This window comes from Hevea brasiliensis, chromosome 11, assembly GCF_030052815.1.
Source record: "Hevea brasiliensis isolate MT/VB/25A 57/8 chromosome 11, ASM3005281v1, whole genome shotgun sequence".
Taxonomy (NCBI): Eukaryota; Viridiplantae; Streptophyta; class Magnoliopsida; order Malpighiales; family Euphorbiaceae; genus Hevea; species Hevea brasiliensis.
Genome location: NC_079503.1, coordinates 97,669,930 through 97,697,459, shown reverse-complemented (window position 1 = coordinate 97,697,459; position 27,530 = coordinate 97,669,930). Strand labels below are relative to the sequence as shown.

Sequence of the window (27,530 nt, the reverse complement as noted above, 5' to 3'; positions counted from 1 at the left end):
ATAATAAAAAGAAAAAAAGAAGAAGAAAACGAGATGTTGGTGCGGTTCAATCAGAAAGCACTGCTCTATGGATAGAGCTTTGTTGTTTGATTGAGCCGTGCCAATATCACGTATTACTGTATGTAAATCTCTTCATTGTTCGATTAAGCCATGCTAAGTTCACGTGTCACCATGCCAAGATCACATGACTCTGCTTCTAACTATGCATATTGATTTTTTCTATCTTTTTCAAGGTATAGTCCCGCTGGTTTCTCTTTTTTGAGGTGCCTTTCCTTGTCTTTTCTTGTGTATATTTTCTAGCTAGCACACAACAACAGATTACTGGGTTGGTGATTTTGGATTAATGCAAAGATAATCGTGCTTGCTTTTCTAGTTTGATTACTGATTAGATATCTGAAAACAGTGCAGCTTTGATTCATAAATAAGAACATTTATTATTTAGTTTCTTTTATGGAGCCATGGAGGAGAGTTGATTAATATCTTGCGTTGCATGCACGTTTTCCTCGGTTAATTAAGAGTTAGAAAATCAAAATCTAATCTTTTTTCAGTTAATTTTTATGATAATATTGAACTTATATTTTCCTGGGTTTCAAAATTTAAAAAGAAAAAAAAAAAAAAAAACCCATTAGTGTAAAGGGACTTTTCTGGTGGTGGTTGGAGATTGAGAGCAGACATTAATAATTCTCTGCAATTGATTGTTCCTTCTGCATAAAGGTCGACCACTTTGTTGACAGGCAAAACGAGTAGGTAATCAGACTCGATCTTCTTCTCCGTTCCATTATTAAAGCTCTTTTAAGAATTATATGAAAAGTTTCAACACCAAACCCCTGCCATGGCAGAGGTCATATATATATGATATTTACTTTTGTAATTAGTAGAAATAAATTTATCAATAGAAAACGATTAAATTTATTACTTGATATACATTAATTGGATTGAAAGAGAAAACTATTATAATCAATGAGTTTTAACATAGCAGTAATTCTAAAATTTTCATGCAAATATGAACAAGGAAACCACCGTAATGAATTTGAAGTCAAAGAAGCCCAATTGAGCTTGAAAGGTCACAGCAAAGATTTTAAAAGATGAGAGAAGGAAAAGGCGTTGGTATTCAACTTTTGGGTTGTCTGCTGGTGGTGGTGGCATTGTTTTTCCATTCTTGTTGTTATGATATGTCTTGTATTTTAAATATTTTTTTATTAAATTTAAATTATGATTTAATTTAAAAAATTTATGATGTGATTGGAATGAAATATTTTGTAAAATGTGTTGATAGCAGAAGAATTTAGACCAGTATAAATATTATGACTTGTACCTATTGAAACAGAATGTGAGATTTGAACGTGTTTTTCCTTTTTCCCTTTTTCTTTTCATGGCAATCTCTAGTCTGCTCTGCTTATATGATTAGGCCATTAGGGTCAAAATGGGAGCTCCATTATATGGTTGAACACTGAAAGCATTGTGCCTTTTACTTGTTTTCACTAAAACCATTCTATATACTTAAAAAACAAGCATAAAAAAGAAGAATCCAATAAAAAGTGAAGGCAATCATGATTAAAAAAGAATAGATGAAAGATTTTTGCATACTATAATCATTTATGAAGCAACTGGCAGAAAAAAAGCCGCCTATAAAGATTTACAGCTTATTATTCTTCTCACTGGCCAAGGCAGAGGACCAACAATTTGGCCCCCCAACCATTCAAAGAATGATCGTTATGGCTAGCCTCTTTTCGTTCCTTCTTACACAAATGAATCTGGGGTTGGTATCCACAGCCAAAATTGAGGCTCTCTTCTTCTTCTTCTTTTTTTCCTCTATATGATTCTATAATTTAGTATTACATACACTCTCTCTCCCAATGTAGGCATAGATGACAGAAGTACAGTTATGTGGCAACTTTCTCAACTCATCCTTCCTGAGTTTGGAAGAACAGTTGCTGATATCTGTCAGAACCTTGCACTCCACAAAGCATTCTCATCTTCACCACAGCGCTTGTGAACTTCCATGATCCTCTCAACAGACTTGCAAATCCCACTACATCTCCAATCAAATGAAGCAGCGCAGATGTTTCCTAGCTGAGCCTTCCACTCACAATCTGCAGTTGAAATCACAGCAAGAATTCTTTAAGAATTCAGTATTCGCATATGACTCTCCTATGGTAAGAAAGAATCATGGAGCAGTGGGCGGGTGAGAGAAGAAAGGGATACAGCACATGAGTTTTTTGTTTTATTGCCATCACATTCCTGCTGACTAAACTCTTGCTCCTCCTGGAAAGGTATTATAGTTTGGTGGCTCAAACTTTTTGGTTGAAAGTTGGAATCTAATAACTTAAGTAAATCAGACAAAAATATGCAGTTTCACCTAACCTTTAGCTGTTGTTGTGTGTATATCCTTTCTTTTCTGATGTTTCAGGTGAGCTAGTCAGTCGGGAATGTTTCATGATCATCCTTCAGGTTCTAACTATTACCACCCTCCACAAGTCATATGCTCCTCCAATCATTCTTGTATGGGCTAAGTCAGGCATTTGACACTCCCCAACTTCATTTTAAATCCCCACTGACTGTGGTGGTTGCCTTTATATTGTAGCTAACTTATTTACATAAACCCTCTGATGAGTGACTGGTACTTCAAATCTAGACATCGACCGTTTCATTTATTGCCTATGTTGAGTAAATTAATATTTAAAATAAAAATCTTTTACACATAAATTATGGATAAAATTACATTTTTATGTGTGTGTGTGTGTCTGTGCACTGCCATTATTTCAAATTTACCTGGTGGTGTACCACAACATAGTCTCCTATCATCCACATGCTCCACATCTAAACCAATAAACCAAGATCCCAGTGAAACATCTTCATTTGCATATTTGTGCAGCACATGCCTGAGATGATGAGAAGGAAAAATTACCATGAAAATCAAAGTGCATTTTTTGCAATTTAATAAACTCATTCAATCAATCATAAGAGACTTGAAACCACTCAAAGAATTTAGATAACCGGGAACTTACTGGTTTATTGATATGTAGGTTGCCAAATCCTTTGATATGGCATATAGTTGTCCTGTAGCATGACGGAAATACTTGTTTCCTACCTCTCCAAATTTCCAATACTCTGGTTCATGATATCTCACTCCTCTATTTCATGAAAAAGTTAAAATAAAAAAATGTATCCTACTGATTAAGCATACTAAAAAAGCATAATAACTCGCCTTACTTTCTAGCAATCACGGGGCCTGACTTCATGCAGCCTATATAAACCCGTGGTTTCATACGGTGCCCAGCTAGAGCCATCCCAAGCGTTGCTGTGGTAAATTTCCAGCAGATACACCCAGTGAGACATGTTAAATATTACACATAAGACACATTTTAAAATACTAATCTGGTCATCAAATGTTTGTACAGAGCATCTCAGTCAAGTTGGAACACGAGGTATGAAAAGAATATTCAATTACAAATTGTGCTAAGATTACGTGCAGAAGTAACCAAATGTTAGATTGATAATTGTACAATTACAATGACCCATCAAATTCATCAATGACCTCTAACAGTGATTATTACCGTGTTCATTCTTCTAATCAATGTAAACAAAAGCAATTAATGGATTGTTAAACATCGTAATTTGCGTACTCATTGCCAACTTCATGCTACCTCATTAAACAAAGCAAATGATATCCAAATATAATTATTTGAGAAAGACTACCTGAAACGGCACCCTTATGGTTACCAAATGAATCAAGTTAGATTTATGAGGTGAAATTACATATTACTTTCAAAATTTACAACACAATTATTCAGTGAATAATGATATATCTCCTTCAGCACAGATAGAAGTTTGAAAATTCATTTTTACCTAAATTCAAATGAACATCATCGTCAACTTTGACATAAAACTCTGCATCCCATAAATCAATAGCAGTAGTAAAAAAGGCCTTCGTCTTAGCTGATAATTCCAGGTAACCCTCAACATGTTCCTGATTAGACAGAATAAAAAATAATTGTGTAATTATTTAATATTTCTTTCAACCTATTTTCAAACCATTCAAAATGTGAAGATAAATGGGAGTGCTGTGCTGCTAATTAAATATAATGACAAAGTAGCAGATAAGAACATCACCAGTCTCAAGAAATCTCCATGTGCCATTTCCTCTGCTTCAATAGCTTTGTCAAGAATGCCACCAGCTGTTGAACTACAGATAAAAGACTTATTAATTAATATTCAATCTTTATAACACACTCTACAGCCATATAATCTACAAATAGCAAGTATAAGTACATGACAACGTTGGCATCAAACCCACTATAAGATTTCACATAGCTAGTTAGAGAGAGGACTGAATCGATGTAGACTCCACAGAAGCTCATAGAAATTTGACATGATCCTATACCCCAACATAATGCCTTTGATATTGTTTTTTCATTTTAAGTTTGATCATACAGGCCATAGATTTTCTTTACTTGTATGTGGTTTTAGTTTGTATCTGAAAAGACAGGTTAAACAATTTGCAATAAAGTCTGTTCTCTAGCATTCTATCTATGTTGTACAAAAAATGTTAAATTACTTAATACAATGTCTATATATTAACTGCATACATGACTAAGATGTGATGCAGTGTTATAAACCAATAATGGGTACCTAATTAAACATGTTGATGTAGGACAAGAATAACTAGTCATAATAATCAAATCTATTAAAATCCCCAGATAACACATGTATTTATAGTAAAATAACTAGTCTTATTACTATTAGGATTAGGAATCCTCAACAAGAAACCCTAATAAAAAATACTAATTAAGAAACCTAAATAAAACAAACTAGAAATAATAATAATAAACCTAATAATAGAATTCTAAACTTTCCAATTATGCAATGAATATAATTCCTAAGTTTAATCCTCTTCTAAGTCAAGGAATATTATTTGGAACATAAATTTTCTTGACCCTTTTTAGGTGTTCAAGAGAAGAGGTGAACCAAACAGTTTTAGATTTGTCCACTCTTGCTTGTTGCCTACTGAAAAATCTTAGCTAATAACTTCTATATGTGTGTTTAAGTAGTGATTATATGCGAAAAATAAACATAGACAAGAATAAAACATAGTATCAATTTTGTGAAATGTTCTTTGTTTTGAGACCAGAAAACAAGTTATAACTAAGGGCATATGCTCATAGCTCAAAAGGTAGTGTTTGAACTCAATTTACACATCAAATAAACATATTAAACCACGAAATCAATCAAGCAAATCAGCAAGCAAAGTTCTTAGCAAACAATCTACATTCAATTAAGGTGAAGTGCAGGAATTTAAAGAGAAAATCAAATGCAACAATTTACAGTGGTTCGGCAATTGGCACACAAAATCTACATCCACTCCTCAAAGATACACTTTGGGAATTCCTCTCTACTAAGCAACTCTTTTCACAGGCAGGTGCTAAAGCCTTTTACAAAAATTAGATCTCCTAAGCTTCTCTTGGTGCTTGAGAACCAAATACAAGTGTTTCCCCAAACCCTTGTCCACAAGCTTCAATCTTGTTGTTTGTCAACAAACATTATAACTTACAAGATAAATATATAGTTCTTTTTTTTTTTCTTGGGTGTCTCAACTCATAAAAACAATATGGAATTTCTATTAAAGAAGAGATAAAAGATTTCCAATAAAGATCAATTCTAGGGTTATTCTTAAGATTCTCACCTACATATTTAAACTTTTAGATTGAGTAGTTTCTTGACATGGTATCAGAACTTCTCAGAATAAAGGTCCAGAGTTTGAATCTTGGTCACTCCCATTAATTAATTAAATATTTCAGTGCAAAGTAAATAGGCTTATGCCTGTTCACATTTCAAGCCCAATGGGCATTTATTTGCGGTGACATATTAGAGATATAAAACTATTCTTAGAAATTTCACTTATAAAATTAAACTTTTAGGTTGAGTAGTTTTTTGACGGCTTTCATGATCTAAAATTGGGTCAAATAATGATTTATATACGATGATTTAAAATATAGCCTTTAGAAGTAAAAGCATATCAAACGGTCATGATTTGATGGATAACTAGCCATTACTTTTTGTGTTTCTCTCGAAAATTGGCAAGCCATCAAGTTTGTAAAATTAATTTGTTACTTTTGATTCTGCCTGATTCAATTTTGTACAGAACTAAAATTAGCATGCTAATTTTGCTTATGACTATTAGTGCAAAAGTGCACCTGAAGCCCGAAGCTAAATTAGCATGCTAATTTTAGAATTAGCTTGTTATTTTTGCTTCTGGCTGCAAAGGTATGAATTTTTGAAAAACCTTATAAAATTCATTTTGGCCTTCTAAAATATTACAATCATGACCTAAAACACTTCTAAACTCTTGGGAAAAAAAATATGAATTAAATGATGATATTTAATAGCAATTTCTCCCTACCTTTTTGCATTAATCCTATGAGCTTAAAACTTAAGAAACCAACTTGAGACGTCATCATTTTCCAAACATCTTCAAGTCCTTCCAATCTTCTGAGGACACTTTAATCCATGTCAACTTGATCCACCAAAGTCGTTGGTCACTTTGCACATCAAGAACAATTTGAAACTTGTCTCTAATAGATCTTTGCACATTTGTTAGATTTAATTCCATTAGGTTTTGTTATTATCAAAATCAAAATCTCTTGAGCCATGGGGCTAACAAATTGCTATAATATGTGGGTTGGGAATAGGATTATGGCATGCTACTTACTCTAAAACATGACATGTTTAAGGTAGGCCAAAGCATGTTGAGTTATGGCTCATATTTGTATGGTATAGTGCTGATAGTCTTTGGCATTTTTTATTATTGGGGGTGATTATATAAATCCTATATGTATTAAAAATATGGTTACACAAGGATTAGGTTTATAAATAAGGCTGTACTATTTTACTTTCAGCACTGAAAAAAGTTAAGTGATTGTCTGTGGATGTAAGCACACTTGCCGAACCACGTAAAATTTTTGTGTTCACTTTTCTCTCTCTCTCTCTTTTCTAATAACAAAGCACTCATCTGATAGACATTATTATAATTATTGATTGACCAATCAAATATTTTCTTAGATTTATGATCCAAAATCTTAATTGATTTGGAAGACCTTTTCCTAATTTGAGTGAAAGGAGGAATATTTCCTATATTAGAACTCTTATTTTAGTGTTATTCCTAAATTGTGTGGGATTCCTACTTAAATTAGGATTGAAGAAATTAACACTATAAATAGGAGAATGATAAAAAAGTTATTTGGCTTTGTCCATAGAGAGTGGCTTGGCCCGGAGAGTGGCTTTGCCCATGGTGGATGGCTTTACCCATGGAGAGTGGCTTCCAGCCCATGGAGTGGAGCTATCGCTCATTGTACAAAAGGATTTTGCCAATTGCTGAAGATTTGGTTTTGCCCATTGATGAGGGGCTCTTACCCATTATAGTAGAGAGAGGCTTTGGCTTAAGGTAGAGAAAAAACATAGAATTCAAGAGCAAAGAATTCTTGTCCATTAGTGAGAGAGCTCTTATCCGTGTAGTTAAAGACACCCTTTGTGGTGTGATAGTCAAAATAGTAAATATATCGAGTTCAGTGTTGTAAAAGTCGAGTAGAGGTGGCAAGCGAGTCGAGAGGCGAGGCGAGGTGAGGTGAGGCTGCTGCGACTCCTCAAGCCAAGGCGAGTGTTTTGGACGCCTTTGTGGGACAGCACTACTGCAAACGTGGGCATGGAACCAGCAGCACCAAGGAAATTTGATTGCAGCAGAATTCTTGGGATCCAGTATCTTTATTTCAGTTGTTATTTTTCTATGCATAAATTAGGGGATTAGCTTTAGTAACTAATTTCCTTGATATTAGTAATTTCCTTTATATTAGGATGATTTTATTTCCTATTTAACAGAAACTTATTTATGGAATTTCATTATGCCATCTAAAGCCTATATAACAGGCTGAGCATTATGAAATAAAGAAAGCAAAAAAAATTATCTCAATTGTTCTGCGAGGTTTGAGACTCTCTCTTAACGAGTCTTGAGGTCTTGGGCTCTCTTCGACGAGTTCTGTTTTTCTTTTCTGTCATCATAGGTCCATCAAGAGGGAGAAATTGCCGCAAAGGGAAGGCTACAAGTTTTGGAGAAGACTTCGTAGTTCATCGTCCCGTGACTTGATCCCTGATTCGTGAACATAACAAATTGGTATCAGAGCCTGACATGGGGGATTCCAATGAACTGCGAGCTCTTATCCGTGAGACGTCAGAACAGAATGTAGCAAGAGTTGCCCAGGTGGAAGAGCAGGTTCAAGATCTAACTCGGCAACTGAGAGAATTCATATCTGTCATGGGCGGGACCAATGGAAGGGGAACGGACACTGGAATCAGTGGCAACTCTTCACGTCTAAATACTGCTACAGGGCCAGAAGAAAGACTAGAGCTGCGACAGACTGGAGGCATGGTACCGAGGTATGCCAAGCTAGAATTTCCAACATATGATGGTTCTTATGATCCCCTCATCTGGCTCCATCATTATGAGCAATTTTTTCTTAATCAGAAGACGCCAGAAACAGAAAAGGTCAGTCTCGCAACTTTTCATATGACTGGGGAGGCACAATTATGGTTTTACAAGTTGGAACAGGAGGAAGCAGACCTGGTTTGGCATTCTTTTAAAGAATACTGCAATCTAAGGTTCAGGCCATTACTGAGAGGTAATCCTCTCGGGGAACTGATCAACTTGAAGCAAACAGGGACAGTGGAGGAATACCAGAAACAGTTTCAGAGCTTGCTAGCTCGTGCTGATTCAATTCGTACAGATCAAAAGGTCAATTTTTTTACTGCAGGATTATTTGAGGCGATTCATTTGGATGTGGAGATGCAAAATCTGCCCAATTTGGGAACTGCAATGAACTTGGCGAGGGCCTTTGAGAAGAAGCAGGAACTAGCAAGTGTGAACAACAGCCGGCGCAACTTCTGAAATAATTCCAAAATTACTGCACCAACTCAATCTGTAACAAAACCAACAGATTCAGGAGGGAATAACGCACCAGCTTCTAGGGGGGAAAGTGTAACCACACCCTTCGTCAAAAGGCTATCCAGAACCGAAATGGCTGATCGGAGGGCAAAGGGACTTTGTTATAATTGTGATGAGCCATACACATTCGGCCATCAATGCAAAAAGTTGTTTTGACTTGAATTGGAAGAGGGAGTTATAACTGAGACATAAGAAAGTGAGAATGTCGCAGTTGCAGAACCAGCCATCTCCCTGCATGCCATCACCGGCCTCCAACATTCTCGGACTATGCAATTAATAGCCAATATCAGAGGTTGTTTAGTCACAGTATTAATCGATTCAGGTAGCACCCATAACTTCATCAGCAAAATTGCGGCACAAAAATTGGGAGCAACCCAGGATTCTCAAAGTGCTTTACAAGTGGCAATGGCAAATGGAGAAAAGATTCCTAGTATGGGTACGTGCAAAGAGACTATTCAAGTATCAGGTGAACACTTCCCTGTCGAATTATATGTTATCCCACTAGATGGATTTGATGTGGTTTTAGGTGTACGATGGCTGATGACATTGGGCCCTATCTGGTGGAATTTTTCAACTCTCACTATATGTTTCGAATTGGGAAATAGACAGGTCACCTTGCAGGGGCTCCAACCTAAACATAAACCAAGACTACAACTTCTGAATGAACAGCAAGCAGAAGGATTGGAGGGAATTCTTGAACAATTTGCTGATTTGTTTCAAGAACCCAAGGGGCTGCCTCCCATTCGTTCATGTGACCACCGTATATTCTTATTTCCGGGTTTAGCACCTGTGGTAGTCCGGCCTTATAGATATCCTCATTTTCAGAAAGAAGAAATTGAGAAGCAGTGTGAGGAAATGCTTAGCCAAGGAATCATCCGCCCTAGTCATTCCCCTTACTCATCACCAGTTTTGCTTGTTAAAAAACGGGAGAGCACATGGCGTTTCTGTGTCGACTACCGGGAGCTTAATACTAAAACAATTAAAGATAAGTTTCTGATTCCAGTAGTGGATGAGTTATTGGATGAACTCCATGGTGCTCGGTACTTCAAAAAATTAGATTTGAAATCGGGATATTTCTAGGTTCGTATGGCGGCTGAAGATGTAGAGAAAACAACCTTTCGCACTCATCATGGGCACTTCGAATTTCTGGTTATGCCGTTCGGCCTCACCAATGCTCCATCCACCTTCCAGGCATTAATGAATGAGGTATTTCAGCCTTACTTATGCAAGTTCGTTCTGGTTTTCTTTGATGATATTTTGATTTACAGCAAAACGTAGGAAGACCATTTGCAACATGTCCGTATAGTGTTTCAGTTACTTCACTCTCACCAATTATTCCTTAAAAGATCCAAATTTTCCTTTGGTGAAGAGCAAGTGGCCTATCTTTGTCATGTCATTAGTGTCGCTGGTGTTGCAGTTGACACTTCCAAGATTTCAGCCATCCTACACTGGCCACCACCTACTTCTATTAAGGCACTGCGAGGGTTTCTTGGGCTAGCAGGATATTACCGAAAATTTATTTGTAATTATGGACAGCTCGCTAACCCATTGACGAGTTTGTTAAAAAAGAATAGCTTTCACTGGATTGCTGAGGCTGCCACTTCCTTTGATGCACTTAAAACTACATTGTCGCAAGCCCCTGTTCTTCAACTCCCTAATTTTGATGATGAGTTTATAATCGAATGTGATGCCTCGGGTGTAGGAATCGGTGCAGTTCTTCAATAGAGCAGCCACCCCATTGCTTTTTTCAGTCTCAAATTGGCTGACCGACACCATAAACTGGCTGCATATGAGCAAGAATTAATTGGTTTGGCCAAAGCAGTGGTTCATTGGCGCCCTTATTTGTGGGCAAGGCAGTTTCTTATCCGAACTGATTATTATAGTTTGAAATATTTGCTTGAGCAATGGCTTACTACCTCGCCACAGCAGCACTAGCTCAGCAAATTACTTGGTTTTGATTTTCGAGTCGAGTATAAAGCTGGGCAACAAAATTTCATGGCTGATGCACTATCTCAGCGAGATGAAGAACAATGCACTTTAATGGCTATTTCGCAACCAATAATGTCATTGTTGGAAGCTATCCGAGCTGAGATTAACAACACCGACTCTCTTAGTCAGTTATGGCGCCAAGTTGAAGATGGCGAGCTCGGTTCAGAATGGTCGGTATCCAATGGTCTCATTCATTACAATCAGCGGGTTTTCCTTCCATCAACTTCTCTACTAATTCCTACTATAATTGTAGAAATACATAATAGTACCCATGAAGGCATCTAGAAAACGCTGCATCGCATTTGCAGTGAATTTTATTGGCGTGGCATGAAATCTGCTATTCGAGACTTTGTTGAATCTTTGCACAATTTGTCAACAACAGAAGTCATCCAATTTGCATCCGGCTGGGTTGTTACAGCCCTTAGCCCTTCCATCTCAGATATGGTCAGATATATCGATGGATTTTGTGGAGGTTTTACCCAAGGCGAAAGGCAAGTCTATTTTGTTCGTTGTAGTTGATCGCTTTTCTAAATTTGCCCATTTCATACCACTTTCGCATCCCTATAATTCTGTAACCATAGCCCATGCTTTCTTCTCACATGTTTTTCGCTTACATGGATTACCCGAGTCCATTGTTAGCGACCGTGATGCTGTGTTTACCAGTAATTTTTTGTGCGAATTGTTTCGATTGAGTGGAACCAAGCTGAATTTCTCTTCTGCCTATCATCCTCAAACGGATGGGCAAACAGAAGTTGTTAATCGCACTATAGAAATGTATCTCCAGTGTTTTGTGGGTGACAAACCAACCAATTTGGTTGATTGGCTTCCTTGGGCCGAATACTGTTACAACACTTCCTTTCATTCAGCTTTACACACTACTCCTTTCCAAGTGGTGTATGGGCGAGAACCACCAAAATTGTTGACTTATGATTCGGGCTCTTCTCGTGTAGATGCAGTGGACAAAGCCCTATTAGATCGAGATTCTATTCTTGTAGACATTCGTCAACGTCTTCAGCAGGCTCAGCAATGCATGAAAACATATTATGATAAGGTCATCGTGATGTTCAGTTTGCAGCTGCTGATTTGGTTTGGTTACGTCTTCTTCCCTATAGACGTCTTTCCCTTACCAACACCCCTTATCATAAGCTCTCACCCAAGTTTTATGGTCCCTACAAGATTTTACGAAGCATCGGTAAAGTTGCATATCAGTTAGAGCTTCCTCCTTCAAGCCGGATTCATGATGTCTTCCATGTTTCTCTCCTCAAACCATTTAAAGGTGACCCTCCAGTTCAGGTTCCGCTCCTTCCTCCTGTGGTCGAAGGCCGGGTGGTACCCACTCCAGCTTCTATCCTTCGCACTAGATTGAACAGAGGCACTTGGGAGATACTAGTGCAATGGGCACATTTACCAACTTCAGAAGCAACTTGGGAAGACCTTGATCACTTCCGCCATACTTATCCAAACTTCGAGCTTGAGGACAAGCTCCCTTCTCAAGGGGGGAGTGATGTTGTGGACGCCTTTGTGGGACAACACTACTGCAGACGTGGGCATGGAACCAGCAGCACCAAGGAAATTTGATTGCAGCAGAATTCTTGGGATCCAGTATCTTTATTTCAGTTGTTATTTTTCTATGCATAAATTAGGGGATTAGCTTTAGTAACTAATTTCCTTGATATTAGTAATTTCCTTTATATTAGGATGATTTTATTTCCTATTTAACAGAAACTTATTTATGGAATTTCTTTATGCCATGTAAATCCTATATAACAGGCTGATTATTATGTAATAAAGAAAGCAAAAAAAATTATCTCAATTGTTCTGTGAGGTTTGAGACTCTCTCTTAATGAGTCTTGAGGTTTTGGGCTCTCTCCAACGAGTCCTGTTTTTCTTTTCTATCATCATAGGTCCATCAAGAGGGAGAAATCACCGCAAAGGGAAGGCTACAAGTTTTGGAAAAGACTTCGTAGTTCATCGTCCCGTGACTCGATTCCTGATTCGTGAACATAACAGCGAGGCAACTCAAACAAGGTGGCAACCCCGGACCTAAGAGGCGACAGTCAACGAGGCCACGAGGCGCCGCCTTGTGAAAGTAACGGGAAGTTTTGTATTTTTTTTTCTTAACAGGCAAAAAAAAAAAAAAAAAAAGAGGAACCCTAAAAATCGATTATGACTTACCTTCACCTACCCAGTGATTTGAAGAAGCCAAGAATAGAGCGTGCCACCAAGACCAAGCCAGAACAAAACCAGTAACCAACCAGGTATGTCGTCTCTCTCTCTCTCTCTCTCTCTCTCTCTCTCTCTCATCTTCACATTCTTTCCCCTCAATCTCATCCGCTCCTCCTCTCACTCTCATCTGCTCCTCCTCTCACTCTCACATTCTCTTCTCCTCTCACTACTGCGATCAATTTCTTTTTTCTTTTTATTTTTTTCCTTCTTTTTTTTGCTCTGCTCTCATCTAATGCCGACATGTTGCTCGACCTATTCCACGTTCCAGCAATTTTTTTTAATTTATTAAAAATTTAATGTGATGCGATTTTATTATTAAATGGGTATCATGTGATATGCTAATTAAATGGGTATTGTGATTGTGATTATGTGATATATTTTTATTAAATAAGTATTAATGCTCTTGATGTGTAAATTATAATTTCTTATTATGCAAATTATTGAAAAAATCAAATGTTTACTATTCTAATTTCTTATTTGCTTGAATTGATAGTTTGGGAAAGTATTGAGAATTATTGCTTTAATTGATTAATTTGTAATTTTCTTCTCTATGTTACATTATTGTTAGTATTATAAATTCTTTTAAAATATACCAATATAGCATGATGTATAATTATGCAAATTATTGAAAAAATCAAATGCATAATATTTTAATTTCTTATTTGCTTGAATTGGGAGTTTGGGAAGTGTTGATAATTATTGCTTTAATTAATTAATTTATAATTTTCTTCTCTATGTTGCATTATTGTTAGTATTATAAATGCTTTTTAAATATACCAATATAGCATGATATATAATTATACAAATTATTGAAAAAAAATCAAATGTTTAATATTTTAATTTCTTATTTGCTTGAATTGGGAGTTTAGAGAAGTATGAAGAATTATTGCTTTAATTAATTAATTTATAATTTTCTTCTCTATGTTGCATTATTGTTAGTATTATAAATATTTTTTAAATATATCAATATAGCATGATTTATAATTATGCAAATTATTGAAAAAATCAAATGTTTAATACTTTAATTTCTTGGTTGCTTGAATTGATAGTTGTTGCTTTAATTTCTTATTTTCTTATTTTTGTTGCTTTTGTTGTTAGTATTGAATTGAGATAGCATAACCTGTATAGTGTTTTTTTGTGCCTTTTAATTATGTTACTTTTCATTTTCTTTTATTTTTTTTTAAGATCATAGATGGGTGATAAGTGTAATACAACTGAATCTACTAGCAGCAAAAGAATGGACCCATGATGGGCACATGTGATTCAAGTTAATGAAAATAATACGCATGATCTTCAATGCATTTGCTGTATAGAAGTTTATAAAGGGGGAGTTAATAGAATCAAGCAACACTTTGCTGGAGGTTATAAAAAAGTGGGTCGGTGTCCAAAATGTCCACAAGATGTGAGGAGTCAAATGTAGGACTTTATTAGTAAAAAAAGAGAGCAAAAATCAGTCATGAATATGGAAAGACTGCCTGAATTTGAGGATGTTGAAACACTAGGAATTAATGAAAATGAGGAAGAGGATGACGTGGTGCAAGAAATTAGTAGTGGAAAATAAAGGGGAATAATTCATGATAGTGGTACTAGTGCTTCAAAAAGAGCAAAAGTTCCACAACCACAAAGCAATAGAGGGCCTATTGACGCTTATTTTTCCCCCAAACCGGCTGTTATGGGAAAAAATGTAAGGAAAACTACTATTAATGAAAATAGTCCAGCTAAGAAGGAGTTAAGGGAGCGTGCTTGTGTTGCCACAGCACGATGAATGTATGATGTAGGAATAACTTTTAATGCTGTGAATTATGATAGTTTTGAGAAAATGATTCAAGCTATAGAAAATTATGGAAGGGAAATAAAACCTCCGATTTATCATGAGGTTAGAGTTAGGTTACTTAACAAGGAAGTGTAGACCACAAATGAACTTCTTCAATCTCATAAAGAAGAATGGGCAAATTATGGATGTTCATTGTTGTGTGATGGATAGATTGATAGAAAAGGAAGAACCTTGATTAATTTATTAGTTAATAGCTCAAAAGAAAGTGTGTTTATTAAATCAATTGATGCTAGTGATGAATCAAAGACAACAGCGTTGTTGATTAGTTTGATTGAGAAAGAATTGATGGAAATTGATTCTGAAAAAATGCATCAAATAATGTCGCAGCAAATAAAGTTTTTATTTAATATTATCTATTAAAAAAATCTATTTGTTTATTTATTTTTATTATTAATGAAATGAAGTATCTATTTGTTTATAACAAGGAGAATATTGAAAGCAAATTTTCCCCATCTACACTGGACTCTATGTGCAACCCATTGTATAGTTTTGATGTTGGAAGACATTTTTAAGATAAGGGTTTTCAAAGAAACATTTTGCAAAGCTATTGAGCATACTGGTTTCATATACTGCTCTTCAAGAATTCTGAATATGTTGCGAAATTTTACTAAAGGAGTAGAATTGCTAAGGCCAGGGCAAACTAGATTTGCTACTACTTTCATTACATTGGGAATGATTCATCTGCAGAAGTCCAACATTAGAGAAATGTTTACTTCAAAGAACTGGACAACTAGTAAATGCGCTAAAGGGGTAAAAGCCAAAAAGTGTTAATGAATAGTTTTGAGTCCTGTCTTCTGGAATCATGTTGTATATGCTCTTAAGGTTTCTGGTCCTCTTGTTCATGTGCTTTGACTCATTGATAATGAAAAAAAACCAGCTACGGGATATATTTATAAAGCTATGGATAGGTTTAAAGAAACCATTGCCAACTCACTCAATGGCAATGAAGAGAAATACAATAATATTTTTGAGATTATTGATGCAAGATGGTCAATTCAATTGCATCGTCCTTTGCGTGCTGCCGGATACTTATTGAATGCTAAATTTTTTTATCCAAGCAAGATGAGAATTAAGCATGATGAAGAAGTGAATTTGTAGAAAGAGATGATTCTCGTTGATTTCAATTAATCTGTACATGGGTATATATATACAATTGATTCCTATAATTGTGTTCTACTAATTAGGAAGAAATCCTAAATAAGAAATCCTAAATAGAAATACAGAATACAGAATATACAGAGAAATAATATAGTGATTGACTTTCCATAACACTCCCCCTCAAGTTGGAGCATAGATATTAATCATGCCCAACTTGTTACAAATGTAGTCAATCCTAGCTCCATTTAGAGCTTTTGTGAAAATATCTCCTAACTGCTCTCCAGTTTTGATGTGTCCTATTGAGATGATCTGTTGTTGAATCTTTTCACGAATAAAATGACAATCAATCTCAATATGTTTGGTCCGCTCATGAAACACCGGATTAGAAGCAATATGAAGAGCAGCTTGATTATCACACCACAATTTCGCAGGCAGGGAGGTCTTAAAACCTGTCTCATCTAGTAATTGAAGTATCCACATTACCTCACATACTGATTGTGCCATGGCTCTGTATTCGGATTCAGCACTAGATCGAGAAACTACACTCTGCTTCTTGCTTCTCCAAGCCACTAAATTTCCTCCAATAAAAACGCAATATCCAAAGAGTTGACCTTCACAACCTTAGATCCAGCCAGTCGGCATCCAAAAACATTCAATATTCAAATGCCCATGATTACCATATAGCAAACCTCTTCTGGAGCGCCTTCAGATAACACAAGATTTGTCCCAAGGCTTTCCAATGAGCAACAGTTGGGGAAGACATAAACTGACTTACCACACTAACGGTATAAGCAATGTCAGGACGAGTGACTGTAAGGTAGTTCAATTTTCCTACCAATCTCCTGTATCTCTCTGGATCTTCAAACAACTCACTATCCCCAGCTAACAGTTGTAAAGTTGGAGTCATTGGTGCGCTACAAGGCTTAGCACCTAATTTTCCTGTCTCTGTCAATAGATCGAGGACATATTTTCTTTGAGACAAGAAAATACCTTTCTTACTTCTCATAACTTCGATACCCAAGAAATACTTTAACAATCCCAAGTCTTTGGTCCAAACGAGTTTGGAGGAAGGTTTTAAGAGATGAAATACCTGCAGAGTCACTCCCAGTGATGACAATGTCATCCACATAGACTACCAAGAGAATTAGACCAGCCTCAGATTGCCTATAAAATACTGAGTGATCACACTTACTCTTTTGCATACCAAATTCCTGTACTGCTTCACTGAATCTCCCAAACCATGCCCTAGGACTTTGTTTCAAGCCATAAAGAGACTTCCGAAGCCTACAAACTTTACCCAACTCCCTCTGAGCAACAAACCCAGGTGGTTGCTCCATATACACCTCCTCCTGAAGATCACCATGAAGGAAATCATTCTTGATATCCAATTGATGCAGGGGCCAATCATATGTAGCTGCTAAAGAGATAAATATGCGAATAGAAGTAAGTTTAGCTACAGGAGAAAAAGTATCAGAGTAATCAACCCCATATGTCTGAGCATATCCTTTTGCTACAAGGCGTGCTTTTAACCTAGCCACAGAACCATCAGGATTTATCTTTACTGTAAATACCCATTTGCAACCAATAGCTTTCTTACCAGTGGGCAAAGGCAATAGTTCCCATGTACCATTAGCATCTAAAGCCTCAATTTCCTCTTTCATAGCATCCCACCCGCCCGGATGAGACAGTGCCTCACCAACAGTATTAGGGATAGGAACAGAGTCTAAAGAAATAACAAAACATCGAGAACAAGAAGACAATTGATTATAAGAAACAAAAGAAGAGATAGGGTAAGTACATGAACGTTTACCTTTACGAAGAGCAATGGGTAAGTCTAGGTCAGAATTATGATCAGTATGAGGTACATGATCTCCCAACGAAGTAGCTGGTGGAGGATCTGAGTCAGGAATCTCCAATCTCCTGGAATAAACATGAACAACGGGAGGTCGAGTAGGTCTAGAGACAGAAGGAACAGGCTGTGGGAGAGGACTAGACATTGGTTGGACAGTATATATTAAGAGATCATCCTCCTTCCCCTGACTCTCATACACAGATGATGGAGGAAAAAATGGAGTGGACTAAAAAAATGTGACATCTGCAGAAACAAGATAACGATTAAGAGTAGGAGAGAAACAACGGTACCCTTTTTGGAGCCGGGAGTACCCAAGGAAGACACATTTGAAAGATTTTGGATCCAATTTAGTAACCTGTGGACGAACATCACGCACAATACATGTACAACCAAAAATACGGGGTTCAATAGGGAACAAAGATTTTGTAGGAAACAAAACAGTATAAGGAATATCCCCATTAAGGACAGAAGACGGCATACGGTTGATAAAAAAATATGCCGTAGAAATTGCATCCGCCCAAAAGTGTTTAGGTACTTTCATCTAAAAAAGAAGAGCACGAGTTACCTTAAGAAGGTGCCGATTTTTTCTTTCGGCCACACCATTTTGGGATGGGGTATCCACACAGGAAGACTGGTGAAGAATACCATTTTGTGTCATATAAGACTGAAATTGTGCTGAAAAGTATTCTTTGGCATTGTCACTTCTTAATATGCATGTAAATATTAAATTGAGTTTTGATTTCATTACAAAAGGCACAAAAGATAGAAAACAACTCGTAACGATTCTTCATTAAATATAACGGGTAACACGAGAGTAATCATCAACAAAAGTAACAAAATAACGAAATCCAGTTTAGAAGTAATGTGAACAAGGATCCCAAACATCAGAATGAACTAACTCAAAAGGGGATGAAGCCCGTTTATTGACTCTAGACACAGAAGGCAAACGATGATGTTTTGCAAACTGACACGACTCACATTCTAGTACTGATAAAGACTGAAATTCAGGACACAGCTTCTTCATGGTAGACAAAGAAGGATGACCCAATCTACAATGAGCTTCAAGAGGTGTTAAGGTACTGGAGCAAACAAGCGACCGTGGTACATAATTTTCCAGAATGTAGAGACCACCTGACTCGCGTCCTCTACCAATAATGCGCCGTCGTAAGATCCTCAAACAAACACCGGTCGGAAAAAGGAAACAGAACAATTTAAGGTACGAGTAAGTTTACTAACAGAAAGTAGATTAAAAGAGAATTTTGGTAGACACAAAACAGAAGAAAAAGAAATTGACGAAGTCGGGTTCGCAGTTCCAGAACCCATGACACAAGAAGTAGAACCATCAGCTAAAGTAACAGTGTTGGAAGTGAGATTAGACTGAAAAGCAAATAGAAGACTAGAATTACCTGTCATGTGATCTGTCGCACCAGAATCAATAACCCATTTGGATGAGGAAGACACAAGGCATGTAGTGGATTTACGACTCGTGATCGCGATGTGAGGAACCGGTAGGCTTTAGAGATGCACGATCTTTGGGAAAATTGTGCAAAATCATCTGCAGATACCAAAATAGTTTTCTCAGAGGAAGATACTGTAGAATTATCTGCTGCCATATTTGCCATCTGTGATCGCTGATTTTTCTTCTGAAGTTGCGGACAATTATATTTTGTATGGCCAGGCTCGTGGCAATAATAACAAATGACTCATCTTGAGTCCTGATTAGAACTAGCCTCTCAATTACGCTGATTACTTCTGTTGCCTGTAATTCCTCCTCTACTTCCTCTTCTATTATCCTGTTGTCCATTTGGATTACGGCTAATAAGAGCACTACTGGCAGGCTGTGAAGATTGAGTACTCTCTGTACGAAGGACCCGTGTGAACGTTTCATGCAAAGAGGAAATCTCGAATCGAGAGAATCGAGATTTAGCGATCTCATACTCAAGGAAGGCTTGCAAGAAAACTAATAACGACGATTGCTCCGTTGGGCTTTTGAACTTTCACATCAGGATTAAAAGGCAACAATACATTAAGTTCCTCATATACCCGTTTAAAATCCATAAAATAAGCCGTGAGAGACTTATCATCTTTCTCAGCACGGTAGAATGCCTTACAAACATCATAAATACGGGAGATATTCCCTTTACCAGAATACAGAAAATCTAAATAATCCATCAATTCCTTAACAAATTCACAGTGATTAATTAAACTAATTACCTCACTATGAATCGAGTTCCAAAGCTGCAAAAACAACTGAGCATCCTCCCTTAGCTAAGTTTGTCGTGTATCATCAGTGGGTGGATCTTTAGTAAGGTGATCATCCTTATCAATGCTACGCAAATAGACCCTAACAGTCTTACTCCACTCCAGGTAATTCGAACCATTAAGTTTGTGTTCCGTGATTTTAGTCATCACCGGAATCACATCAGAAATAACATTCTTATTGTCTGCCATTTGTTGAGACAAAGAAAACTAACCGAAACGCTAATCCAAAGTGCTTATAGCAGCAAAATAATCCAAAATCACAAATCAAGCAAATACCGAAATAGGATCTGAGAGCCAAACCTCAGAAGTCCTTTAATGGTGTACTGCATCAGGCAACAGCACACAGTGGTGGAATGAGGGGGTTGAGACGACGCCGGCGATGTTGATCGGGGTTGAAACGGCCGATCGGCGGCCAAGGTCTCTCCTGAGCTGGGTAGTGAGAACAAATAGTCACCCTAGATTGATGACCTGCTCTGATACCATGTAGAAAGAGATGATTCTCGTTGATTTCAATTAATCTGTACATGGGCATATATATACAATTGATTCCTATAATTGTGTTCTACTAATTAGGAAGAAATCCTAAATAAGAAATCCTACATAGAAATACAGAATACAGAATATACAGAGAAATAATATAGTGATTGACTTTTCATAACAGAATTTAAGCTTGCTTTTGTGCATTCATAAAATGGAACAAGATTCAATAAAAGTTGATATGATTATTGATGAAATTGAGAAGCACAAGGCAGCTACATGGACCTTTAGTTATCCTTCTGCTATTAGAGGAAGAATAACCAAATCTTCAAGTTATTAAATTATATTATGAATTTGAGTTTGACAATAATTGATTCTATATTTTAATAGCTACTTGGTGAAAAACATATGATTCTTCAACTCCAAACCTATAAAACTTTGCTATAAAGGTTCTGAGTCTCACATGTAGTGCAAGTGACTGTGAGAGAAATTGGAGTGTATTTGAGCACGTAAGTAAAAAAAAAAAGTAAATAAATATAATACTCTTTATTATTTTATTTTGAACCTTTTCGTTTTAACTTATTTGTTACCATAAAATTAATGGCAACTTCATAGTAAAAAAAGAAATCGGCTATTCTAAGAACTCTTGGACAAACTGATTTATGTGAAGTACAATATAGCGTTGCTATGCCATTATACCTTTGGGGATATCACCATGTCAATTGATTTAGCAAATATTAATGAAAGTAAAGAGTGGTTGCTTGGTGAATTAGAAAAGGGAGATTGGAATGATGATGATAATACTCTTGCTTTCATGAATAATGTGTTGACTTGGGGTGATGTTGGTAGGGCGGTTGGAGTTTCTGAATCTCGTTATGAATCGAGATCGGTTGCAAGATCAACACTAGTTAAAACTCCATCATTTCGAGGGTCTCGTTCAATGAGAGGTGCATCCTCTTTGCAAGTTGATGGTGATGAAGAGGAGGAAGAATTTGTGATAGAGGCTGTTGAAATTGAAGATGAATTTGGAAATCTCGATGATGAGTAGTTTTAGTTACAATTTTTTTTATGTACTTGTTGTATTTGGATTGTTATGACTTATGACTTATTTATATTTATTAAAGTTTAAACTTCTAGAATTTGCATGTTCTATTTAATGATTTAATAACTTTTATTATTATTATTATTATTAGTATTGTTACTTATGCTATGAATTTCAATTTTATAGTCTCAACTTTTATCTTATACTTAAGTTGAAAATGCAAGTATGCACAATTTCTTTTTTTTTTATATATATTAACTTCTCTCATTATTATTTGTATTATTACTTATGCCATGAGTTTTAATTTTACAGCCTCACTTTTATCTTTTATTTAAGCTGGAAATACAGGTACACACAATTTTCAATTTCTTTTATCTTACATATAAACATACTCAACTCAACTCAACTCAACTAAACCTTTATCCCAAAAATTTGGGATCAGCTATATAGATTCTATTTCTCCACTCTAAACGATTTTGGGTTAAATCCTCGAAAATGTGTAATGCTTCTAGGTCATGTTGTACTACTCTCCTCCAAGTCAGTTTAGGCCTACCCCTTCTTTTCTTTCTATCCTCTAACCTGATGTGTTCTACTTGTCTAACTAAAGCCTTCGTATGTCTACGCTTCACATGACCAAACCACCTCAATCTCTCTTCTCTCAATTTATCCTCAATTGGCACTACTCCTACCTTTTCTCTAATACTCTCATTACAGACTTTATCAAGTCTAATATGGTATCTTACATATAGACATAATGAAAATAATATGCTCTTTTTTTTTCTTTTCAATATGCAATTTTTTTACATATCAAATTAGTTAAAAGTATGAATTTTTATGTTATAAGTACACATTTGTATTATAATTTAAACAACTATGGCGCCTTGATTCAAAAATGCCTCGCCTTGCCTCTCCTCTCGTCTCTCACCTAAGGCCATAAGGTCCCTTGTCGCCTTAGTGTCGCCTTTCGCCCTGATAACACTGATTGGGTTATGTCTAAAGGAGACTGAAAGGACTAACTAATGTATTTATTATGAGCAGCTATGCAATGTGGGTTTTCTTGGATGTTTGGGTTTATGGGTAGTATAATTTTAAGCTTATTGTTAGTGAAAGATTGCACGCCTGTGGATGTAGCCCTACGAACCACGTAAATATTAGTTTTTTGTATGTTTGCTTTATTTCTTTATAGTTTGTATGCTTCTGCTATGCACAACATATTTAGATTAGAACCACATTTGGACAAGGCATTATACAATCAGTAAATTTCATCCTTAAAGTAGCACTATTTGTGTAATCTTTCTACTAGTTAACCCGAATTCATCATTGCATCAGTTTTCATACCTACTAAGTATTAACTACGAAATTATCGTACGTGTAATATCATTCAGTAATAAAGCCAAAGAAAGCATGTATAGCCAACGGAGAACAAAGCACCGACAATATCAGATGATTCTTAAGAATGTCAGATAAGCGCCCCACAACATCAGCCATGCAAGAGAGAGATAAAGTATCACCTGTGACCTATGACAAAGCGAATGATTATTCCCTTCTCCTCCAATTTCTTTCTTTTCTCACCTTGTGGCATCCAAGTTGCACGAACTGAATCTCTTCGCTTCCGACTGCTAAAAGCTGTATTGATTCCTATAATCATAAAGTATTTTCTTTTTGAGTTTACAGATGGGGTGTCATTTGACAAAGATTGATGCTCTGCCTTAGCAGCTGCCAATTGCTTCTCTAAAGTTGAAATTTCATTATCCAGTGTCCTGCATTCCATACACAAAAAATAAGGTCCCTGTTTAGATCAGTAGGACCTCATATATGTGAAATTTAGCACAATGCATTAGCAGAGCTTACTGGATTGCATACTCAGTTTTTGAAATTTGCTTTAGATTGCTGTATTTAAGAGTTCCAACCTTCTGATAAGGGCAAATAATGGAGCAAAAGGTTGTAATTAATGCTTCAATAGGAGGAAAGTAATAAAAAAACAAAGCTTAAACTTATGATCAGTAAGGTAGTTAAGGCAGATTTTAGAAGGGAAAACAACTCAAAGAAGCTAACAGACTAAAAAGTGCAACCTTTTCTAAGACAAATATGACTACCACATCAAGAGGAAAATCATGGGATTGTGAAACAATAACAAATATCAATGTTGTGAAATCAAAACTGCATGCCTTGAAAAAACTACCCATAGCCAAAGAAAACCAGATTTCATAATTCTATGATTTTATTAATTGGCTGCTGAATTGTCATGGTTGTCAAAATTAACTACAAAGGCACTTGTTCAAACAAGCAAAACACAATGTTAATCCATTTGTATATTGTCAAGTGAGACTTAAATAGCAAGCAGATACACACTTACCTGCTTCAGATTGCAATCCCCAGTTTCTAAATTCAATCGTTCTGGCACTGTCCACATCCTGATAAAATATTTCTTGATCAATGACATGTCACATTAAAAATAATAGCTTTGTCATTCATTTAAGAATTCCAAGCTTGTAAAAAAAAGTAGTAAAGAAAATGTCAGAAAATAAATAAATTCTGATAAAATAATAAACAAAACTTGCTAACAGTTGATACAAACAATGATGGTATAGAATTAAGAGACTGAAAGTAACAAACAAGCAAATGCAGGATTAAACCAGCCCTATAACATTAGATGATTGTGTAGGTAAAGTTTTGAATTTTTTAGAAATTATTTCCTTCCCCCATCCACAAATTCCTTGGCAACCAAAATTAAGGGAAAAAAAAATCAAATTAATGGTAAAAAAAGAGTCTTTATTTCCAGCAAAAAGGCAACATTTTGAATTCTCCAGCCTAAGTCGCGGATTGCACAGCATAGAATATGCTAATAGCTTTTCACCCAAAAGTTTGGATAGTGTCGGTGGAAACACAGTAGTGACTGAAATGGCTGTCATTTAACTCCAAAATGTCCCAATTCAAGATCTAAGTGGAAAACAAACAATTTGTTCTACAACATTCAAGTTATGTTTGTTCATGGCATTTGGGATCGAACAGACCCACTATAGAATTAAGGTTAAAATTTGAAGAAATCCTTGAGGCCAACTTCAATAACACATGCCATTGATCTAACTCACAGGCACACCCATCAAGAACCAGCTAAAACACAGAACCAAAAATATCTCATTGAAATGCATCCATTCGTAATAATTTATTGATACCCAGTTGACTTAAATGCATCATATAGTCAATGCAACCATTAAAGTAACTAAAAAGTTTGCAAATTTAAATAAAGCAGTAGAAACCCAATAATGAAAATACCTGTTAGTGAAGAACATTCCAGCAAAAAAGCTGCCAAGGCAAAGGAAAAGAGTCCATTTTCTTGGCATCACATTCCTTCCAGCAATCTCTCCTCCGACTCTACTCTTCAGAGACATTTTTTCTCCTTTTTATTCACTTAGCTTTCACTAACAATTTAAAGTACAAAAACAATAAAAAATAATTAACAAGAAAGAAACTAATCAGACAAATCCAGAACCAGAATGTTTAGACCAGAAAACAATTATACAGTGTCTGTTTGAGACACATACACACGCTCTCTCCCTCCGCAAGGGTAAGAGAGAGAGAGAGAGAGAGAGAGAGAGAGCGAGGCGCATAGTGAAAAGACCCACCAACCAACTGCCAATCTTAATACGCCCAAAATTACTTAACCGTCCTTACAGGCAAATGTTTCTCAATACCCACCATAAATGTATCAGTTTTATGTTTAGGAGTTGAACTAATAACATTAACAGTTTCGGTTCAAAAAAAATAAGTTGACAGTTTCATGGATGGCTGGTGGTGGAGCAGGTGAAATTGTTTGGGACTTTGGGTTCACTGCAGTTCAATACACACTTAAGTGGGTTTCTAGGTTCTACCTTTCTTGGAGAGTTGCTGGATCTGGGCCAGGATTGGTAACCTAAGAAAACGAAGCAAGATGTTTGAGTTTGTGCCGGGTTTAAAAGGAAAAATGAAAAATCATAGAAAATCAGAAACTGAAACCCATTCAATTTTATTCAATTTGTAACAGTAAAGAAATTTAATTCATCCTCGTTTTAGCTTCATCATCATAGTTCAGTTTATGTCTAGTCATTTAACTTTGGTAGGAAATTGTTCATTTTTAATGAGTCCTTATATGTACCATGGTTTTTGGCTTTGAAAGTGTTGAAGTCACACTTAGCTCAGAAAAAAAAAAATGAAAGAGAGGATAAATTTTAATAGTCATTCTTAAATTTTAAGAATTGTAATAGAGTCATTTTTTAACTTAAAAATATAATATAAAACACCTTAAATTTTAAAATTTTACACAATAAAATTCATTTATCCCTCAGATTTATAAGTAATGCGTTAACATGTATAATTTAAAATGGTGATAATGTAAATGATTACTGTTATATATATTTTTTTAAATTGTTATACATTTAGTATCTTTTATAGATACTATGTGATGAAAATTATAGCTAATTTTGTGACTATTATATAGAATAGAGATAATTGTATAAATAGCTATCGAATATTAGAAAGATTTTATTATGTAAAATTTTAATATTCAAAAAATTTTATATTATATTTTTAAGTTTAAAAATAATTTTATTATAACTCTTAAAATTTAAAAATGGCTTTAAATATTTAGCCTTTAAAGGGAATATAAACAAGGAAAAACCAAGCTAAATCAGCTTCAACTATTATGGTGGAGTCCATATTCAAAGGTGGGTTTGGGTTGAGGATATCCTCAATGTCGGCTGACCAACCCATGACGTGGACAGCATGATATTGACCTCAAATTGGAACAAATTTAGGTACAACCAGAATTGATTGATTAGAGTGGATTAGTATAGATGAGTTGACGCCTTTTGTTTGCCTAGCTACCACCCCAATAGCAAAAGAAGTAAAAAGGATTCTCAAGTGCATGGTTAGCTGCAAAAGTGAAATCTTGATGAAGCTTTAAAAATGGCTGAATTCCTCTAAGCACAAAGGTAGGAGTAACAAAAGCTATATATTGTACATGAATCTATTCATAAGCAAATCGAATATCCATTAGGACAAAAGATTCCAATTCAGAGTTTTCTTTTCTTTTTAATGAACTAACAGCAAACGACAAATGATGAATCCACTTTTAACACTGGCTAGAGTATGGTGGTGCACCACCCTTTGCCAATATGTGTAGAAGATAATAAAAATGTCCAAGTATATGCATGGAGCTTTCCAAGCAAAAAGTCCAAAGGAATAATGAATTAAGGATTGGAGTGACCACCAATCCTAATGGAAAAACCACTCATCACTTATAATACACTTTCTTTCTCTGAGTTGATAGGAAACGAAAAAAGGAGCTATTATAAGTGGTCCTTTGATGCTCTCAACATGTTGAAGTTAGAGGTGGGAAGTGAAAGAAGTAGGGAATTTTTGCAAAGAAAATCATCAATTGTTATTCTTGTTGGCAAAAGGGATAAACCCAACCATCTGGTGGAGCTGTGTGATCTTTGAATTTTAAGTTTTGTAGATATAGATACCAATATATATAGAACCAAGAATCTGTCCAAGGACAAGGAGCAGAACGATTTTTTTTTTCTTGTACTTTATACAATAGTGGGTGGCCATTGTTCTGTTTGCTAAGTAGTTTGATGATGGATATAATTTTCATTTTTCTTAATTCAGTGCTTGCAAGGTCATGAATTCTTTATAGCTTTCAAGAATCTGTAAGACTAGCACTCACATGCTTAAGGAATAAAAGCTGATGGAAGCTTACCCATTTGGCGTGCAATAC

At 35.8% G+C, this 27,530-nt stretch overlaps 1 protein-coding gene across 6 annotated transcripts; it reads right to left on the bottom strand.

Annotated features, from left to right (window-relative positions):
* Positions 1-1,527: 1,527 nt before the first annotated feature.
* On the bottom strand, positions 1,528-25,634 carry LOC110639466 (probable beta-1,3-galactosyltransferase 2). 6 transcript variants are annotated; one of them, XR_009141482.1, is made up of 11 exons: positions 25,049-25,634; positions 24,129-24,186; positions 23,624-23,685; positions 23,284-23,532; positions 4,114-4,186; positions 3,850-3,970; positions 3,214-3,301; positions 3,009-3,134; positions 2,773-2,882; positions 2,365-2,658; positions 1,953-2,093 (listed from the first exon to the last, which is right to left on the bottom strand). XR_009141482.1 is itself a non-coding variant. In XM_021790436.2 (10 exons), the coding sequence occupies exons 1-10, from the start codon at positions 25,162-25,164 to the stop codon at positions 1,945-1,947; spliced, it is 1,137 nt and encodes a 378-aa protein (XP_021646128.2). In that variant the 5' UTR covers positions 25,165-25,628; the 3' UTR covers positions 1,528-1,944. The 6 variants fall into 6 exon arrangements, 4 of the variants coding, with proteins under 4 accessions (XP_021646128.2, XP_021646127.2, XP_021646126.2 ...); XR_009141481.1 differs by lacking the exon at positions 1,953-2,093 and adding an exon at positions 2,100-2,265; XM_021790436.2 differs by lacking the exon at positions 2,365-2,658 and having other exon boundaries at positions 1,528-2,093; positions 23,636-23,682; positions 25,049-25,628.
* Positions 25,635-27,530: the final 1,896 nt, after the last annotated feature.